Source organism: Anas platyrhynchos, chromosome 21 (assembly GCF_047663525.1).
Source record: "Anas platyrhynchos isolate ZD024472 breed Pekin duck chromosome 21, IASCAAS_PekinDuck_T2T, whole genome shotgun sequence".
Lineage (NCBI taxonomy): Eukaryota > Metazoa > Chordata > Aves > Anseriformes > Anatidae > Anas > Anas platyrhynchos.
Window position 1 is genome coordinate 9,176,320 of NC_092607.1, and position 21,595 is coordinate 9,197,914.

The window sequence follows — 21,595 nt, forward strand, 5'->3', positions numbered from 1 at the left end:
TTAGACTCTGGAATTTGATTTCCCTATAAAAACTTGAATTCAATCACTTTCACAATACTGTGAGAAATATTTCTTTTGCCAGTATTCTTGCCTGCAAAAATGGAATTGCTTTACAGGCACTGATCATCAAATCTGCTATTCCATTCTAAATATGTACACTGTTTAATCATAAAACCCATAGAGAACTGTCAAAAAGAAAGAAAGGCAGGCCACTGTTGCATGTCACACAACAAGAAATTTCTAAGATGAGACTTAAGTGAGATTTAACCAAGCTACGCTTGCTACATGAAAAGGTTGTATTCAAGTTCTCTATAAAGTTTGATAATTCTAGTCATACCGTAATAAATCCATATCCTTTTGAACGTCCAGTTTCACTATCCATCATCAGCTGAATGCTTTCGATCTAAAAGCAAGAATAAGACTATTCATTATCAAACATTTTGGAACAAAACCTGTAGACAGTCTGCCAAATATACATACATTAATGTGAAACCACTTTTTTTTTTTAAGTCAGTTCCTCATTCATTCCTCTAATCAAACTTAGTATAGAGGCAGCTAGATATGTACTTTGACACACAAACGGGAACAGGCAAACATAAGGTTGGTATACAACTTGTTATTTAAAGGAACTCCAGCTGCAGGCAGAGGCTTGGTCTTATGCGGCATTCTAGCAGACAACGAGCACAGACAGCATCAAGGATATCGATTTGTTAGAATGGGTCCAGATGAGGTCCATGAAGATGATCAAGGGGCCAGAGCACCTCTCCTACAAAGGCTGAGAGCGCTGGGGCTGTCTAGCCTGGAGAAGGCTCCAGAGTGACCTCATTGTGGCTTCTCAATACTTAAAGGGGGCTTATAAAAACAATGACTGACTCTGTGCAATTGGATAATGACAAGACAAGGGGGAACTAAAAGAGGAGAGATTTAGATCAGAGGTTAGGAGGAAATTCTTCATTCAGAGGGTGGTGAGGCATGGAAACAGGTGGCCCGGAGAGGTTGTGGAGTTGTGGATGCCCCATCCCTGGAGGTGTTCGAGGCCAGGTTAGATGAGGTCCTGAGCAATGTAGTCTAGTGGGTGGCATCCCTATGGCAGGAGGGTTGGAACTAGATAATCTTTCAGGTCCCTTTCAAACCAAGCCGCTCTATGATTCTATGAAATACTAACTGAAACAATATAGTCATGGCACCTCATGTGCCAAGGAACTCCATTTGACAAAGAAATGCATGCCTGTTTTGAGTAATTATTGCTATACGGTAACTCTTAAAAATTTACAGTTACTTGTGTGTTTTAAATTCAAAAAGTCATCCTAGAGCCATGAAAACAGTGCTGGAAAGAGACAGCAATACAGAAGTGAGAGGAAGAACCGAGCTTAAGACCAGAGTACATGGAATTAAGAGAAGGAAAAAGCCTTCACAGCTCTTTATTTAAACCTCCTAATCTACATTAATCCTACTGCCAGACCTTGAGAGAAAAAAACATGAGAACAGCCATGTGAATTACAATTTAATGAACTGCTGTAATTTTCTAGGCTTTCGTGCAACTGAATTAAAGAGATACACATACTCAATCTCAGCAAAGCATCTGAAAATTACTGTTATGATATTTATGAAGCACTGTTAATACCTTAAGAGTATGAAAAATATGAATGGGATTGACAAAAAATATTTAAGCAGTGTACTGCATATATTACCTTTACTTTATCTAATAATGATATACCCAGGATGCCTTAGTTAGCACAGTGCTGTACTAGTATTTGTTAGGTCTCCAATGGAAAGTTCAGATTCAATCTGCTCACTTTCATAAACTGGGACTCACTGATCGAGTGTAAAGAAAGGGAAGAGAGCAGGAAGGGACACAGTGCAAAGGTTAACAATGTGAGTCAAAAATTAAGACAGAACCCTTCAGAAACTGATTGAACTACTACAAAATTACAGTGAACAAGACTTGATTCCAAGCAATTTTAGATACTTGTTGGATTCTCAGCTTTCCATCATATAAGACCATCAGGTCAAAAATCACTAGACCACCTCACATATCGTGGTTCTCATTTGCTCTCAAATACTAACTCAGTATTGAAAGACTTGTGGACATACAGGTACAGAATAGTTGAGAATGTGAAGCTAACATTTTGCAGTTGCTAATTATTTCCAGAAGATATTTGAGTGCTCTACATCTAACGTAGGTTTTTCAGATAAACACCACCAGTGCCAAATCAAAACTTACCCTGCCAAATGGCTCAAAAATTCCTCGAAGCATATCTTCAGTTATGTTGAAGTGTAACGATCCTACGTAGAGCCTCATAGGACCAGCGCTGCCCTTCTGCAAATTATTTGCCATTGCTGCTGCTCTGTTTTTCTCTGCCTATAGGAAAAAAAAAAAAGAAAAATTATGTAAAATAATAATAATAATTTCAATTATCTGCATACTGCCTACCTGACTAATTTAAAATACAAAAGCCAAAACCATGACAAAGTATAGAGATACAAGTCTCAAGCCTTCAAACTGGACAACTTCGTGCAAAATTCTGGCTTGTGCCTAGTAAATTGTCACTTTGCTTTTTTATATACACACACATACTGTATACTATGATTTTGTAACACTATCACAATTTTGTTATTGTTTTCTTAGCATCATTAGTTTCAAAATGCATCTGTTATCAGTTTGAGTTGCTTTAATTTGTCTGTCAGCTACTGGAACCCAAAGTCCATTTATAAATAAATTATTTAACCATTCTTATGGTTTTCCAAGTGTTCAGTGACAATCAAATTTTCAAATATTAACTTTACTAGCAACATAACAGAATAACCATTCAACATGATTAAAAAGTTAGGTTTATCAAGTCCTTACCTGTGATGCTTGTACTATAATTGGTACACCCAAGACTCTCTGTCCAGTTAGTCCTATTGCCAGAGGTACTGAACTAACATCAACAAATTCTACATAAGCAATTCCCTTTGAACGCCTGGAATTTCTATCAGAAATCATTCGCACATCACGAACCTAAAAGACAAGTACAGACACGATGTTATAGATAGAGTTACACCAGGAAAAGAGCCAATACAGTCCAACTCCCAGAGAGATATTAAAAAACAATTACTTGCAAAGACAACAGCTTTGTAATCATGCTGCAAATCTAGAATAGCATCTAACTATCCTAACAAACACATCCCAGAAAGCTAGCATTAAAAGCTATGATTCAAAGTTTAATGTAGTTGAATGCCACAGGAAAAGGGTTGATAGAACACCTGCAGCACTATAATGCTTTATACCAGAACCTTACAGCTGATGGAATAGGTATTATTTTTCAAAATTAGAAGTTAAGCTAAAATTAATACTATACTGCAACTGGCAGGCCCATCTGCAAAAGACCAGAAGTTCTGAAAACTTAAGTTGTCTGAAACAGAAATGCATCCCTGGTAAGTTACTTTCCTGTACTAGAATCTCCAGAAAGCCACTAGCTTACCATTCTGTAGAATATCAACCCTGAACTAGGATAACTTGAGGAAGTATTCAGAATCACTTCAACTTCTCTATAATTACCTTCCCTACTGTAGAGAAAAATTCTTCCAAATCTCTTGGTCGAATTCTCGCAGCTAGCTGCATGCAGAATACTGTTCGAGCATCCCTCTCTTCAGGGGTAAGATTATCAATAGGTTCTCTGAAAAGCAGAAAGGTACATTAAAAAATAACCTAAGATAACTCATTTAAACTTTTAGCCATGCAGGGGTATCAGCGTTTTGAAGTCTGGTGGTAAAAAACCACCTGCGATATTAAAAAAGGACAAGAATTGAAAACCTAACACTAATGTAACATTTCTTTAATGTGAATAAACGTTGTCTAAACATTAAGCATGACTGGAAAAGCATAACTGTAAGCATTAAGTGTGACTGGGAAACAGTATTTTAAGTTCAGAAGCCCCACCTAAGCAGAGACTGTCAATTTGCTACTCTCTTGAACAGGTAAGAGTACCACTAAGGAGTATGCAGTTAAGAAGATGAGATGAAAGGACAGGAAAACAAAGAAAACAGGATTAATTACCACAGACCAGCCATCTAAACCTTCAGACAAGCAGTATTTTCTCTTTTTACTGGCTTTGTAAACTGTAGCGTTATATACAGCCAGTCACTTCAGTCAGAGCATGAACACTGACATCTACACAAACAGAACCCCCAGTCCTCACCTTTTTATAGTTTTAGCTTGTTAACCCAGAAAAAAAGCATGAATAGTGAATAATTACTGTCAGCCCAGACACTAGAAGAGATCAGTGTTCTATTTTAATACTGAACACCAGCTGAAATCAGTCAGATGCATCACTTTTAAACTGTTGAAGATTCAATGCTAAAAAAAAAAAAGAAGACTTGCACTTAAGTACAGGATAGAATATGCCAGATCCTGGATTGAGTTTTCAGTAGTGTAATTCTTTATACTTATATGTATCTATGTTAAAAAAACACTGAGAATACACAAGAAAATTTTAAATCATCTAAGTAAGACTTTACTAGTAAAGTGAAAAAACGTGCAGGACTGTTTAAATTTAACTGTATTAATTTAGCAAATAATCTTACTAGCAGCTATCTAAATCAAAGCCCCTTACTTGAAAAGCTTAAGAATGAATAAGCACTTTCTGGATTTCAAAGTTACCTGGCTTCTCTACAAATAACATCAATAGTGATTAGAAAAAAGGCATTTTCACAGTACTTTTTAATTCTCTATTTAGTATTAGTAAGATTCAACAGAAAAGCTACTTAACATTAATTAGAATTAACTTGTAAGAGCTTGGAAATACATGAATATGACAAGCAAAGCAAGACATGTTTTGCAAATTGATATTATTTGCAATTGTACACTGATAATTGGAGGGGAGGTGGCAGTTTGTAACACAGGGAGGGAGAAAACAACCTATTTTTAATGCTCTCCTTTCATGGGCTTTCTGAATGAGTAATTCCAGCATTACTTGTGACTGTATGTCAGAAAGCAAGTAGTCATGCATTATTTCACCATTACTTTTCCAGCTTCACTTGAGGATGGGTAAAAAAAAGTAAACATGCAAAAATAACTACCTAACAGGACTCTTGTCTTTTCTGAAAGGACTTTTGCTTCTGGATCTTCGTCTGCTGTAAAGAGATTAACCAAAAGATTACCAAAAAACTTCAAATATACTGGTCTTACTATAAAGAAAACATATTAATGATGCAGTAAAAAGTAGAGAAAACTCAGAACCTTAATTTGATGCTGTGAGGCAGACCAATCTTCCCTCTGATGGCACTGTTGAATTTTGGACCAGAACTACGGCAAAAGCAAAGACAGACATTACTTACCAGAGTAACTGAATTCAAGATTTCCTGCTTGTACTCACAATACGTTAACAGCATTCACCCACCCTTCCAGTTGAACTTGTCAACATTTTCATTAGCATTGCCCATAGCATGCATAAGCTATGCATAACACTCTAAACCACCACACGTACAATATGCTTCCTGCTCAGGTTCATATGCATCACAAAAAAAACCTCAGAATATGCAGGATTCCAAGAAAGAACTGAAGCCAGAGCCACACAGCATTTATGTATGCAGAGTACTCTGAACTACAGTTATTGTTGTGGTCTTATTTATACATTTGTCCACATGCATTCCAATGATGACAGCAAAGCAGTGCCTTTAGCGCCTGGAACTCAGCCTCAATTTTGAGCGAAGTAGTGCTGGCAGAACTACTCACTCAGGTATAACATCTTAAAACTGAAAGCTTCATGAGGTTTAAGATGCAAGTGGAAACCCAATTCTTGGAAATTCACTAGTCTTTGACTCAACTGCAACCACTACCAAGTGCTACATATATATAAATGAAGCTTCCTTTAAGTAAAGTTCTTAACGGACATCAAAGCACAGAACCATTTAAGCCAGTAAACCTTACATAGTTATGCCACTACAATAGGAATTCAATCTCTTGGCTGATTTTAATTTTAGTTCATCAGGCCTCAGAGAGGCTATTACAACAGATGGTCATCTGACCATTCCCTCCACACTGAGGCAGTCCTCTTGCTAGTTATCACGACAGAGAGTAACAAACTGTGACACAAGTAGTAAGATTCCTCCTACATGTATCGTGCTCTCCCTGAACTTGATCTCCTTGTAGATCCAAAGCAAAGACCACCACCTGTTAACATTCTTCTTGCATATCAACTGAGCAGCAGGGGCACTACTGCACAAACTGAATGCTGGGGGGTGGAGGGGGGTTCAGCCTTTTCATCTGCACAGAACTAATTCTTTCTTCTGAGGCTATAAGTTGATATGGAGACACCCTGAAAGATACAGTGGTCTAAAGACATTCAGTAGTCTTTCACTTAATCCATGTAGCCAGGGGTTACAGTCAGTCTACAGCACTCCTCAGTCACTCTGTTCCTGCTCCAGCGTGGGGTCCCTCCCACAGGACGCCGTCCTTCCCAAACTAATCCTATGTGGGCTTCCCACAGGCAGCAGCTCCGGCCAGGTCACCTGCTCCTGCGTGGTCCCCTCTCCACAGGCTGCAGCTCCAGCATGGAACCTGCTCTTGTGGTGGTTCTCCACAGGCCGCAGCCTCCTCCAGGCCACATCCACTGGCTCCACTGTGGTCCTTCCAAGGGTGCAGTGTGGAGATCTGCTCCACCATGGTACTCCATAGGATGCGGGGGGACAGCCTGCTTCACCATGGCCTTGCCAGAGGAGAACTTCTCCAGCACCTGGAGCAACTCCTGCCCTTCTTCTTCACTGACCCTGGTGTCTGTAGAGCTTTTTTCTCACTCCTCACTCTTCTCCCAGCTGCTGTTCCTCAGCAGTTGCTTTTTTTTTTTTTTAATCTATCTTAAATATGCTCTCACAGAGGCACAAACAACCTCGCTTATTGGCCCTGGCCAGTGGTGGGGCCCTTATCTAATGTGGGGCAGCTTCTGGATTCTTCTCACAGAAGCCACCCCCTATGGCCCCCCACTACCAAAACTTTGCCAAGTAAACCTACTAAAATACTCAAATGAAATCCAACCACAATTTTGAAGAGTTACAATGTTTTATGACTATATCACACTTTAAGACAACAAATTCAACATCCTCAAGTTCTCCATGCCACACTGTTCTCCTTTTCCTTCACCATTATCTACACTAGACAGACATCCACCCTCCAGCATTGCAGAGATGCATGACCACTGGCAGCGAGAAGATCTTGCAGTTTAAAGATCAGAGGATTAAGAGTGAGCAAAGAACACAACCAGGAAGTATTCTGAACTAGATGCAGCAGCCAACACCACCTGCAGTAACGCCAACTCAGAACTGTCTGAACAGCCCTACAAGGTGAGACTCCAGATATGAACTCTCCATCCAGCAGGTGATATTTTAACTTCATTAGGCAGTCTGCTCGTCACTTATCAAACATGGATCTAATTTCACTTATCAAACATGGATCTAATTACACTGCTAATAGAGAATCTTTCCTCACATGGAAGCATCATTTTTGGTAGATTCAAAGGTAGATGAAGAAAGGAGGCTCGTGATGCCGGAGACTTCCCCTCCAGAACTAATGACTTCCCAAAGGTCAGCATCCACTGTGCAGAACTTCAATGCAGAGCCTTTTTTTTTTTTTTTTTTTTGTTCCAAAGGAGGTCCTTCTCTTTTGTATCTTCTGAACAAACCCTAGAATTTTAATGTCATCTCCACACATCTATCGTATCAGAAGCATCATCCATGAGCTGCAGAGGAACTACAGCTAACTGCTGGCCACCCAACAGCACTGCCAATGCCTCTGAGATGCAGGCAGTTATTGCCCTATACCTCTCTTACACTAAGTTGATTTAAAAGCTGAATTCTACTTGGTTATTGAAGTAAAGAATGCAACATTGCCAAACCAATAAGTATTCTAGGAGCCTCCCCCTAGGGGATACTAGAATATCTGGTCTTTTTGTTCACTATCTTTCAATAGCAGAGAAATTGCTCAGAACAGCTAGGGAGAAATACCATAAGAATGCAGAAATCCTGTCATAGTTGTATACCTTCCTTGTACAACACACCTGGATGCATCAAAATAGGCATGGGTTATTGTAGTAACATGCATACTTTCAGCTTCTACCTAAGGGAATATATTTCGGATGACAAGGATGCTGAAGCTCCTGAATTTCTCCAGGTGGAGAACTTGCACCCAGTGATGACAGGAAAAACAAAGAAAACCCTTCCACCACAAACAGAAGGCACTGACTCCCAGCTAACTCATCAGAAGAGCAGCATTCTCCTTCATACACCACCACATCAGAAATAAGAGGACTGGCAGGCCCCAACAGAAAGGAGGGCAAGAGATCTTGACTGGGGCTCCTCTGTTCATAAGGCAGCCTGGAGCCTCAACAGCGCCACACTCCAGGTTGCTCCTGTAATTCTGCAGGTGCCAAAAAGCTACAGAACACAAGCTAACTGGGCATTGCTGCTATCTTTGGAGCTGAAGCCCAGAGCTCCAGAAGTCCTCATACCAAAAAGACATACCAGGTTGAAACACAAGGCAGGGCTGATCAGTACACAGGACCGATGACAGCACAGGAAATGCCATGCACAGCCTGCAGATGCAGCATATTTGCAGTATGAAAACACCAACATGTAGGTGGTTTCATGCCAAATGAGACCCTGAGACCTCCAGCATTTTTGTCTGCATTCTCAGAGTTCTGACAGGAATACTGCATTTAGATAAAAAGGAAAACTAGTAAGAGGAATGAGGTATGTCACTGTCCTCCTCTTTTTTTCCCCCATATTTATTGAACCATCTTCAGCCTTAACCTCTCACTCCCTTCCTTGAGGCAATTAGCAACCAATATAGAAAGAACGTGAGACTTTAAGCTCTCACATCGTACACTAAGGCAAGACACATGCAATTTGACATAAGTAACCTACTAGGGACTTCTATAGCGGCCTCTGAATCTGCGGTCTCTACTTCTAGAACGGCTGCGTCTGCGTTCTTTGCTTCTGCTCCGCTTCCTTTCCCGGCTTCTGCTCTTTTTTCTTTCCCGGTCTCGGCTCCGCTTGCGTTCCTTGCTTCTGCTCCTCTTTCTGTCATGACTTCGACTTCGGCTCTTGCTCTTTTTTCTCCTGAGAAGGGAAGGGAAAAGCAATTCTTGTTACAAACGCAGATCAGTATCATCAGTTCCATTATTTATACACATTCTACAGCTCTTCTAACAGAACACTAGAGACATTAATATGAAAAAGTTGCTACTTCTTGCTATTTGTATCAATCTTTTAGTTAAATGGGTGGTTAAGAGCATCAGAAACCTTTTAAAATTCATCATGAGCAAGATAAAGTGCTCTGAAGCACTTTTGTTCAATTTATTTTTGTAATCAAAGCATGCTTACAGTTAGAGTAACAGGACTGAAAAATTATTTAGTGCATTAGAACTAGTGTGTACTAAATGCAGTAGTTCATGTGTCATCTCTCAAAGATTTTAAATATACCATGACAAAGCTAAGAATAACTCGCTATTTTTATAGCAAAGTACAACAAAACACCAAAAAAAAGTGAGGAAAAGGAAGGCTGTTTCTGCTGATAGTCTGCCACCAGTTTTAGCATGTTGCCTAAGAGTTTCGCTTCTACTTTAAGATTCCTACTTGCTACTCCACTCCTTGCTAAGCCACTTGCTTTTCTACATCTGTGGCTCTTACAGGTTTGGTGCATACCTTTAAGTCAACTGTATCTCATATTTGAGAATCAACGAGCCCCTGTCTCATTCCTGCATACTACATTTGGATTATCCGTGGATTTTTTTTTCCCTATCTCAGTCTCAGCCTGCAAAAATTTTCCATCTCCCAGTTTTTAAAGATATTTACATATGCATACTACACTTCAAACAGATGATCAAGTCATTACTTTAGACCATCCAACTAAGCTTTGGGAATACTCAAATTTGCTGCAACCCTTTTGAAATTCAAAATGTTTTTTTTTGCTATTTATTTTACCCCCTCCTTTTATACCTTCTGTTTACATACAAAATCTTTTTTTCTAAAGTGGTCATTCATGCATCTAAAACCTTTGTATGTACCCCCCTCCTCCTTCTTCAAAAGAGAGTTCTTTCCTATTACTTTCTACTGCCATCTATAAACTAAGATTCCTGGTTAGGTTCAGTTACTACAGTAAAGATCTCTCAGTTCCACATATAACTGAGCCCTATCATCATTAGCAGCTTTTGCTCTCTGATCTCTACCTAGGAAGCCCCGTTACAACTATCTTAGTAATTATCCCTCACGAGAAACTTTGAGATTTGGTCATTTGGCTTTAAGAACTAGAAGATGACCATAATGAAGTTAAATATTCAGGTGTTTCAACACTTGTTGACTCCTTTACAATAACCTAATAGTTTCTCTATTACTTTTGTACAGAGAAACTGCAGCATCAAAACCCAGTACTGGGAATCCTTTTCACACCACCCCGACCATTGGAATGATCTGCATCACTGGCACCTAACCACACTTCCTACTGTAATACAATATAGGACAGTGTTAGAGGTGTAGTCTCTCCTAGGATCCACAACTTACCACTATCTCCTTAAATCACAGAATGGCTTGGGTTGAAGGGACCTTAAAGTACATCTAGCTCCAACCCGCCTGCCATAGACAGGAACATCACCCACTAGATCAGGTTGCCCAGGGCCTCATCTGATCTGGCCTTGAACACCTCCAGGGATGGGGCATCCACAATTTCTCTGGGCAACCTGTTTCAGTGCCTCACCAACCTCTGAGCGAAGTTGTTCGATCACCTACTCTCATATCATCATAGTTCCCCAAAACACCATCTGGAGCTCAAGGTACTCCATCTGTAGCTCAATATATCGAGCAACACCATAACTAGTAATTACAGGTAGACTTCAGCAAGAAGTTACCAGCCATTCACTATCCCACTGTGAGCTGAACCCTGTTTGCATACTAGGATCCTAACAGTCAAGATTCTCAAGAAGATCTGTGTTCCACCTTCCAAACATAATTAAATTGGATAGATAGTACATACACATAGTAAAATTGTAGAGAAACTAAAGAGATTAAGAACCTAACACAAACGTAGCATTATTTGATCACTGTTGCAGTAAGATGAAATTAATGTTCATTTTTAGCTGTTGATGTTTGGCATTTACAAAGTGGTGTTATTTTTTCAAGATTTAAGTGAAAAACAGCATCATAAAAATCTCAACTCTGGGACAAAAAGCTCCACACTATCACAAAACTGCAATACAGTAAGTTAGTAATTACTCCAAAACTGAAACAAGGGTACACCACAGGATCAACATTTTTGAACGTGCACATGGGTACTATCAGGAAAGCTGAAAGAGGTGAAACTACACACAAAACAGACTGCAAGACTAACGGTATCAAAACACCTGAACTTTCTTCTGTTTCAGAATGATGTAACCTTTTTTTTTTTTCCTGAACTTAATTTACTCTGTCTCAATTAAAAATAAACTCAAAGTGCACAGGACCAAGCTGAAAATGGGACTATGAGCAAAAAGAAAAATGCCATCACTTTAAAATCTGAGAGGCTACAAGCTGAAATACATTCTAGCATTCAACTCATCTTCCACAAACCCAGGTGAGAACCAGTTCCAAAATTGGGGAAACACTATTTTTCTTCTGATCTCACTTTATATTTTGGGGCTAGTCATTCAAACTAAAGCAGGCTTTTACATGTCAGCTATTTACATATTCTGAAAAGATAAAAATTCCAAACAAAAATAGTGGTAGGAGCTCATTTTGACAGGGTTTCAGGGGGTCTCAGTATTCAACATGAGAATGGTGTTCACAGTGTAAGTCTGATGTTGGTATTCCAACCCTGGAATTAAGTCACTGAGCAGTTAAAAATGGCACACTTCAGCAATGCTTCCTAAGGAATGTGTGCTTATAATATGGTTCTTTAAAAAAGGTCTAGTGTGATTTTTTTTTTTTTAAAAAAAAAGGATTACAAATAAACACTTAAAACAGCTGTTACACAAATTAATAAATCAAGGACTAAAATACTCAATTGGGAATGTGAACAGTAGTGAGAATACAGGGGAGGGAACACGTCTGAAACAATGCAGCAAGTTTGCTGATTACACTGAACTGGAGGAGTGGCTGACACACCGGAAGGCTGTGCTGCCATCCAGCAGGACCTGGACAGGTTGGAGAGTTGGGTGGGAAGAAACTTCATGAAATATAAAGAGGGCAAGTATAGAGCCCTGCATCTGGGCAAGAACAACCCCAGACACCAGTATAAGTTGGGTACTACCCTGCTGGAGAGCAGTGAAGGGGAGAGGGACCTGGGGGTCCTGGTAACAGCTGGATGACCATGAGCCAGCACTGTGCCCCTGTGGCCAAGAAGGCCGGTGGCATCCTGGGGTGTATCAGGGCTGTGGTTGGTAGGGCGAGAGAGGTTCTCTTTCTCCTCTACTCCGCCCTAGTGAGACCACATTCAGAATACTGCATCCAGTTCTGGGCCCCTCAGTTCAAGGACAGGGAACTGCTTGAGAGAGCCCAGCGCAGAGCCACAACGATGATTAAGGGAGTGAAACATCTCCCTTATGGGGAGAGGCTGAGGGAGCTGGGTCTCTTTAGCTTGGAGGAGACTGAGGGGTGACCTCATTAATGTTTATAAATATGTAAAGGGTGAGTGTCAGGAGGGTGGAGGCAGGCTCTTCTTGGTGATATCCAATGATACAGTGGGGCAATGGGTGCAAGCTGGAATATAGGAGGTTCCACTTAAATAAGAGACAAAACTTCTTCACACTGATGGTAACAGAGCACTGGGACAGGCTGCCTGCACATGTTCCTGTGTGACCTGATCTAGGTGTTCCTGCTCTGGCAGAGGGATTGGACTAGATGATCTTTCAAGATCCTCTCCAATCCTTAATATTCTGTGATTCTGCGACTAAACCTTTCAAGAAAGCAACTGCATCTTTAAATGGTTTGAACTGTTCTAAATTGCTTAAAATTTCATACCAAATAATTTTTAAAGTGCAAACTTTACTGCACTGCTAAAACAAACAAAAAAACAAGAGATGAAATCATGCTGAACCTACCAAGTCTGTATTTTTATCTGATGTTAAAACAATAAGTGTTTCCACAGATTTGATGACATCACTGACAAGGGTGTAACTATATTTGTGAAAGAAGAAAATTTCATAATTTCTGCAACTGCAGTAAATGCAAGTATCAAGCTATCCAAATTTATTTCCTTGGACATTAATGACATGCATTCAAGTTTTTTTTTTTCTTTTGTTTTTTAAAGAAAAAATAGCCCCCTCCCTCAAAAACAAAATATGGGAGAATACTTACTTCTTGCTGCGTTCTTCGTGGCCATTGGCACTGCTCAATTTGTTCTCATCCTAAGCAGGGTTGATAGAAGAACATCGTGAGGACGAAGCGGAAACATTTCAAGTGGTCAAAGGGTAATGGGAATAGGAATAAGAAAATACAAAACAAAAATTTTAATACTAAATTACTTGTTTACAGTTTAATGTGGAAAGATTTAGATAATTTAGTTAGCCATGTTTAACCACTTTGCTGCTTAATTTTAAGTCATACGATTATAAAATGCAAAACTTACATCATTTAAAAGTGTATATTAAATTGTAGATACTTCCTTACATGGTTTAGAGGCTAAATTATCCTGTAGAATTCAGCATTCAAGTGGTTAAGTTATTTCTATAAAATGTAAGAGGAAGTTTAAGATTTGCGTGCCCCTCGGATCAGCACCAAGGCTATTATCTCTGCCTAAGCCCCAGTGGCTATGCTAGCAGCCAGCCACTATCGATTTCCTGTGACCGATGCCAATCCCGAGATCTTCACTCATTTTCGTTGAAGGGTTGTAAGAGCTTGATGCCACCTCTGTCACACATCTCGCCCTGAAGCAAACAGGGATTCACACTGCTTTAGTAACGTCGACTCCCAAGAAAGTCATCAATAATCCACCAGTCCAGCCTAAACATTCCCTATTTCCATACCTGTTTACATGGAAAATATCCATGTTAAACCAGGACACAAGAATTTTAACATAACAATTTACAAATTACTCTTCAAGATTTTATGTAACTACTAAATATTACATAAACTATACCATTTAAAACTTACAAATGCTCATCCAAAATTCATGAGATGGTTGTAAGAAACACTGCAGAATAGGCTAACAATAGCTTCTATATAGTTTATATACTTGCTTTACAATTTAATCACAATGGTTACATCAGAAGAACAATTACTAAATGACTTAAACTTTATATACATTACTTGTGAAACCAGTGCTAAAGCATGCATGATGTTAACACTTTACCACCATTTGGTGAAAAACAAAAAAGACAGTATTCATTCACTGCTGGTTTGGGTAAGAGAAGTCACTACACTAATCAATAAAAAAATTTGCATCAAAATTGACATTTCCTAATTGAACAACTAGGACAGAAGAATACAAGAGCTTTTTTTTTTTTTTTTAAATGACACTGCAGACTGTGATACTGTCTTTTACTTGCTAAGAATGTTCTATTCAGGGATCCAAGAATTTAGGTAATTCGTCCACTCAGCAATTGATTTCCACCTGCTCTGTTAAAAGATTAACCATCACCAGTCTTCTGCATTAAAAGCAAGTCTTACTCTTCTTGCACTGAGCAGACCGTTCAAATATTTACTTGCCATGGGACTGGTGAAAAGGTTATTCTTGGAACCCTGCTGTTTTCCCAAACCACTGCATTCACCTTGTTGCTATACCAAACTGGACCTGGCAATTTTAGGAGAGGTTTTTGGTTTCTTTGTTTTTTTTGTTTGTTTGGGTTTTTTGTTTTTGGGTTGGTTGTTTTTTTGTTGTTGGTTGGTTTTTGTTTTGTTTTTAAACCTAGGGGACCACGGTACAGCGATACGTCACTCAATTACTACCTTATGATTGACAGTTCACACTGGAATCAAAGGTGAATTCATGGGAGTAGAGGTGAGATATCGTTAGGCAAGTCTACAAAGAGAGATAGATGGGCATTTATTCATCACGCTGAAGTGAAACTACTGCACAATATAATTACATTAACAGCATATATTTACTTGCAAGTTACATGTAATGCATCTCCAGTAAGATAAATCACGAGGGCTCCAGGGATGTTAGTTTACAGTTCAGCAGTAGTTTCATGTATAATGCTAAATTAAGGTAAGCAGGACCTCAATGGCACATTTTTCTCACCTTCTTGTAAGGAGCTTCAAGCATTGCTTCAATATCAATATCATCAGCCATTTTTCAGGACACCTGAAAGAAAAAGTAAAATCCAGCTAAGAGGGTAAACACCTTTGCGCTTTATATTGCAAAAGCCTCTGCTTAACAGGCCATCATTGCACCAGCACAAATTCACAGCATTGTCTCAAAAGACATTTCCAACAGGAACTAGAATGAAGCTCGCCCAGTGAGATGTTAAAGAATGTGACACAAAGCACCAACCAATTACAGCTGTGAACAACAAAAATGCTACCGAACACAATTAGCAAATAGAAACCCCTGAGGTATTCCACCTGTTCCTTCCAAAACAAAGAGCAGGGATAATTTACGATGCAGAAACATGAGTCTAGTCGCCATCTTAAGACATTCCAGTGCCTGACCAAAGGACTACCCAAGAGAGACAAATGAAGAACAAACGTTCAGGCAAACCTGTCTGCCGTTTCCTTACACTTGCTACCATCAAACTTACTAGTCTGAAGACTTAGATTTCCTTTATTAAATCTGACCTCCTGCACAGTGCAGGCCACAGAAGAAACCTGTGATTCAAGCATTAACAAAAGCACACATGAGATCCATCCAATCTGGAATTTCATGTTTAAAAAAAAAAAAACATGCCTGTAATAGCTACTTTTCAACTTCAACTTCCTAATATCATTTTGTGTTTATTATACTCTGAATCCTATTGACATGTGATTTTCTTTCCCTGTGCAGGTACACTATTAAAAGCCTCCCGTAGATCTCTGTAGAAAAGTAGAGACTCAACATCCTCTCACCTCCTACTAGAACAGCTTCATTCTTTTCCTTTCTAAAACTAAATAAGGTCAGGCCTCCAGATCTGAGTCAGACAACCAAAGATTGAGGATTTTCTTCCATGTGTGCCATATTATTTTTTTTTCCCAAACTGGGTTAATTTTCCTGCACCTTGGTTACACATACTGCTGGTAAGAACCGTGCTTGCAAGACACTTGCCCAGTATAATGAAATGGCTCCAGATTTCCAAGATACTTTTAACTGTTCTCCCATAACCTCAGAACTGAGGTTATAATACCAGAGCTGTGCTACATTTAAGGATGAAGTTACTCTTCCCCATTAGTACATCGAAGAATAAAACACAGTCCTTTAGCGATATCAGAGCACTGAAGTTCATACTCAATTGCTTAACTAATAAGGCACACTAACCTCATTTTCAAGTTATTACCTCTTGGGCTGTAGTGCAACCACTTATAAGTAGTACAGCTATCTCCATTTCCATATAACAGCTTTGTATCACTTTTTACCAGTATATTTACATGTAGCTTTTCAAATCCTGTAGATATACACATATGGATAAATTCACTACTACTCTGCCAATATTTGGTATGAACAAGTACATTAGTATGCTTTAGGAGCACCAAGAAGCACCAGGCGAAACCTGGTTTCTACAAAAAAACAATCCTCACCAGTGGCAACTCCCACCCGTAACTACTTTTCCATATGTGCTAGCATAACCAGCTGTACCTGGGATGTAATTCCTCATCCTAAAGGGGAATGACCACGGGGAGCGTGGGGGACAAAATAGGGAGAGCCAAATCATGAATAGCACAAAAACGTGAATCAGGAATGACTCTTATTGCGCTCACCCAAATAAGAGCGAGTGAACTATCATCTGGGTGAGTTCAAAACAAAAGTCCTCATTCACAAGGAATTCAGCCATGGAACTCACTGTCCCAGAGTGCTGTAGTTGAAAAAAAAAAAAAAAAAAAAAAAAAAGAAAGAAAAGAAAAAAACACACACAGCCTTCAAAACAAAACACCACCAAAAAAACATACACAGAAGTTTACAGAAAAGGCTTTTCATTACACAAAGACCCTCCTTGTGACCTTGAGACACAACTAGCTGATGACTAAGTAATACTTCTCTTTATGATTGTCCTTTGTTTCTATTCTTTCTTGGCCACTTGCTGTTAGCCCCTATCACAGACAAGATACCAGATTAGGTAGACCTTTGCTCTCATCCCAAGCAATCTATATACTCTGTACTCAACACACTTTTGTTGATAATAACACTAAACTTTCATCAAGGCATCAATTCTGTTTATGTGACAGACCTATCGACTTTGCAATTCTAGCTAAAAATCACGATGTGCACAGTTTTCCGTTAAAAGTCACAAATAAGAGTCCATGCATTTGAAATGAGTAAAAAAATCATAATTTGCAAATATATTTCATTAAATACTGAAGAAGCTCAAAATCGTTCTTAAAAAGCCTTTCCTCTTCCTCCAGAACAGAAACAACACACCTTTATATGCTTGACATCTCTGCAGAAAAGAAACCAGCAAACAACGAATGAATTATACTTGAATCTTTCTGGGTTAACAGAAAGCGTAAACAGACATGAAATTTGCTCCTACTGATCAGTATTCCACATCGAGATTACATCCTATTTGAAGTTCTTGTTATGTACCGACACAGCTAAAAACGACAACTCTACTCTTGTTTTGCAAAGAGCCTTCTGGAAAAGATCGGGAGGTTACAAAGAACTTCAGCTGTACGGGTGACAGCACAGCTTTCGGCTCCAGACACACACCTCTACCCCACACGTTCCCACCCCGGAATTCTCTCCCTGCTTCCTACGAGACCAAACCCAAACGAAACCAAGCTCGGGTTCTCAGCTACACCCACCCTACTCCGACAGCTCCACCGTACGGGGGACCAGCCGGAGACCTTTGCTCCCCTGCCGCCCAGCCCAAGCCTCCTCCGGCGGTCCGTTCCTGTCCCCCGGCACCGCGCCCGCTCCCCACGCCTGAGAGGCCCCGGGCCCGCTCCGCTCCGCTCCTCCCCGCCCCGCTCCGCCGAGGGCTCCAGCAACGGCACGGCCGGAGCCCCTGGCGGGCCGGGTCCGGTCACTCCGCACAGCGCCATCGTGGGGGGACTCGGGGAGGAACAAGGCGGCGGCGGGGCCAGCCGGATCCGCCCGCTACGTGGCCGTAGAACAGCCAAACCCCGCACGACCAGGCCGCGGGGCTCGGGGCGGGGGCAGGCCGGGCGCCGCCCGCTCCGGCTCCACACGAAGGCACGGGGCGGCCACGGGCAGGGGACGCGGCGGCAGCCCCGAAGGCCGCCCGGCCGGGGCGAGGCGCCCACAGCGGCGGGAGGGGCCCGGGCCTCCCGGCCGCCCGCGGGCCTGGGCCGCGCCGCTCCCCCAACCCCATCATCCCCGGGCCAGGCCGCGGCTCCTCCAGCGCCATGGCCCGGCCCCGGCCCGGCAGTTACCTGCGGCGCGGGCAGATGCGGTCCTGGTTCGGGCGTCCGGGGCCCGGCGGCGGCGGCTCCCGGTTCCGGCGCTGGCTGCGTTGACGGTGGGGGATGGGCCCGAGCGATCGGGAGCCCTCTCCGGGCGGCCGAGGGGCAAGCGGGCGGCGCCGCTCAGCCAGCCGCGGGGCGGCAGGCGGCGAGGGGGCGGCGCGACCGTGGCGGGCAGTCCCCAGACCCGGGCTGGGCCCCGGCTCCGGCCGCGGCGGCTGCTCCCTGAAATGGCGCCCGCCGCGTCTCGCTGCTCGTAGGCTCCGCGAGCGGCACGGGGGCGCCCAGCGCCCGGCGCAGGGGCTCTCGCGAGACCCAGAGGCCGGGCCAGGCCCTGCGCCCGCCGCGCCTCGCGAGACAGCGCAGGCGGAAGACGTCACGCAGGCGCTCGCGAGGCCTGGCTGTGGGGGGGGGGGGGGTTCTCTCGCCCCTTCCCCTCCTCTTGGTTCTCGCGAGAGCTCCGCGCCCGCCCCGGGAGGTCGGGGGGTGGCCCGCGGGCGGTCAGCGCCCCGCCGCCATTTTGCCTCTCGCCCTCAGGCGCCTCAGGGCCCCTGTCCCCCGGGTGCTCCTCGGCTCTCTGAGCTCTAGAAGGGCTGGAGTTGCTGCTGCACGCAGCCCTGGCAATTTGCATAGAGGCTTTGTTTATTCACCTGTACATATGCAGGCCTGGTGCTGGGTACTGTGGGCTTGCAGTCCCAGCTTCTTTTTGGGGCTGTGGTTCAGGAGCACCCGTGCCCTTAATCCTGTAGGGTGCTCCTGGGAGGTCCGGTACTGAGCTCCCTGTGAGAGGGTGTACTGGGTCTGGCTGGAATGTTAACTTTCCCGGCAGCAGCCCATACATACAGTGGTAAGACCACCACAGACAGGTCCTGTCCCAGTTCTTCGTCTTCTTGTACATTAGTGGCAACTGTTGCTTCCCCTGGGTTTTCATTTGTCATGTCACCTCTCTCCTTGCCAGCACCATTTGTAAATAAAGTTTTATTACTGTAGGAGTCTTGCCGCTGTGCCTGTGTAGTTTTTCCTCCCACATCATTTGTGTGTGTGTGTGAATTGTGCAGAAGCACAACGGCTTCTGCCAGTTACATGATGGTGCCTACTGAGCTACCGGGTTTTGGAACGGATTTCAAAGTGTTCCTTGTGGTCCCTTTTGATTTCAGGTTATTGACAAGCTTTCTTATAGGGCTTTTAGCTAAAGTAACCAAGAAGGAAAACTTTGTAAGATGGGGAGAAGAGAAGGGAACTGGCCATACTAAAGCGGGCTGAGGAGAGGGGAAACAAGCAGGGAACTTGTAAGGCCAGCTTGGGCTGTGAGGGAACAATTTTAGCCAGTAAGGCACTGGCAGGTCTCATCATCCGTCCACCAGAGAAGACACTGACCGGTGATCAATGCACAGCTTTGGTGGCCTCTCACTTTGGAGTCTCTGAATCAACAGAACGCGTGTCTGTTGTCAGCTGGCAGAGGCTTTCTTGGCATTGTTGCAGCCATATGCTAATGTATTGTCCAGATTGGATGTATTTGCTGTGGGAAGTGTTATTTTTCATTTTTAAGCACCTTGGAACCACAGGCAGTATTCTAGACTTCTATCTCCAAAAGCTGCATTGACTCATGAAGTCCTTAATGCACTGCACAGTTCGTGCAATATAAAGAGTGTTTGCCAGAAACAATCTATCCTGTGTAGGTAAGCCATTTAACATCAATGTCTAAATTTCTACCCCCATATTACATCAAACACCTTTATGATTGCTGTAAAAGAAAGCTAACACCTTTCTTAAGATCCCAGTCAATCCTCAGGGTAAAAGTCCCAGTAACAAGTGAGAATGTTGCTAAGGGTGTTAGGCCAGGGGGAGAAGGTTTGTTGCCTTTTCAACAAGTGAAAATAATTGATCTGTGGTGACAAACACACGACATGTAAGCTGTGTTCAGCTCAGGAAGCCCCTGAGCTGTGGGTGTTGGAGCCTGGGAGCACAGGAGGATGTCTGTGCTTACATTGTTGACATTGTTTCTTCTTGTCTCTGATGAAGTAGGCCATGCTCAGGGCTAGTGCTAAAGAGCAGATGTTTCAAGCTTGTTGTTTGTTGCAGTAAACTAGGTCACCTTTGGGGCAGGAAGTTGAGGTGGTCTGCATTCCTCTCATAGCTGCCTCTTCTGGTGGAGCAACTTCTGGAAGCTCTGGGATGCCGGTGTCTGAGGGCCTTGTAGCTGCTACAGACCCACGTGCAACTTGAATCAGCAGTGACCTGGGCTGCTGTGGCAGCACTCAGCCCAAGCCCCTGCTGTTGCCGGGTACAGTTTGCAAGCACCTTTGAACTCGGTGGTTTAACGTGAAAAGTCCTCGAGAAATAAAACCTGCTTGCCTCAGTAACAGTGTTTTGTTTCATCTCGGAGCCCACAAAACAGTTCATTTGTATTTAAACTTAGTTTAATAATATGCACTAAGTTTGGGCCAATTTTTCAACATGGAAAAGATAAAATTGAATGGGTTTCCTACTGAAGTCAGCACAAAATAAGCAATAATGGCTGGATTTTTTTTTTTTTTTTTTTTTTGTCCTATGAATATGAAACAAAAAAGTTTTAAATTTTGTCTCCTGAAAATCTAATTTTTCTATAGTGCACAGACCTACGAAAACCAATTAAGAGCTAAGAACTTAAACCCATAGATTCCAAATCAAAATGTGTTTTATCAAGGTGGTGGCCGAATTCTGCAGGGTGCCGGGCATGGTTACTGTGACCCTATGGTGGTTCACCTCCAGAGCTGACAGAAAGTCACGGGGAAGCTTTCAGCGAGATATTTCATAGCAGAAGTGTTTCTGGTTAAGGGACAGGGCTTGACCCGTAGGAGAGGCTTGCTCTCATTCCAGAACAGGGTGTTGCAGGACAGGCTGTGCTGGCATCACCATCCCAAGGGTTTCCTCATCTTTGACACTGCTATGGACAACGGGGTGCTACCGACACTGCCGTGAGAGCCTGCGGAGGGTTCAGAGTGGGAGTGGAAGTCGTTCGTTTTGTCCCGTGGCGTGGACGGTGAGCCCTACCTCGCAGATTTAAAAATAAATAAATAAATAATGAAATAAACGGAGGCGGGATAAAAACAATTGCGCT

At 42.4% G+C, this 21,595-nt stretch overlaps 1 protein-coding gene across 7 annotated transcripts in view; it reads right to left on the reverse strand.

Moving 5' to 3' along the window:
• RBM39 (RNA binding motif protein 39) overlaps positions 1 to 18,794 on the reverse strand; it is a 30,758-nt gene extending 11,964 nt beyond the window's left edge. Inside the window, exons 1-10 of one of the 7 annotated variants that reach the window (XR_003492215.3) lie at positions 18,466 to 18,794; positions 15,185 to 15,247; positions 13,300 to 13,349; positions 8,899 to 9,093; positions 5,222 to 5,287; positions 5,062 to 5,115; positions 3,542 to 3,659; positions 2,849 to 3,001; positions 2,225 to 2,362; positions 338 to 403 (exon numbers count right to left, since the gene is read on the reverse strand). Coding sequence is in view for 5 of the 7 variants with exons in the window: in XM_027442902.3 (XP_027298703.1) it covers positions 338 to 403; positions 2,225 to 2,362; positions 2,849 to 3,001; positions 3,542 to 3,659; positions 5,062 to 5,115; positions 5,222 to 5,287; positions 8,899 to 9,093; positions 13,300 to 13,349; positions 15,185 to 15,235 (891 nt within the window). In the remaining 2 variants the exon portion in view is untranslated. Of the gene's footprint in view, positions 1 to 337; positions 404 to 2,224; positions 2,363 to 2,848; positions 3,002 to 3,541; positions 3,660 to 5,061; positions 5,116 to 5,221; positions 5,288 to 8,898; positions 9,094 to 13,295; positions 13,350 to 14,889; positions 14,963 to 15,184; positions 15,251 to 18,465 lie in introns of those variants that run through there. The other 6 variants (XR_003492216.3, XM_027442903.3, XM_038166491.2 and 3 more) reach the window with 6 other exon arrangements.
• Positions 18,795 to 21,595: the final 2,801 nt, after the last annotated feature.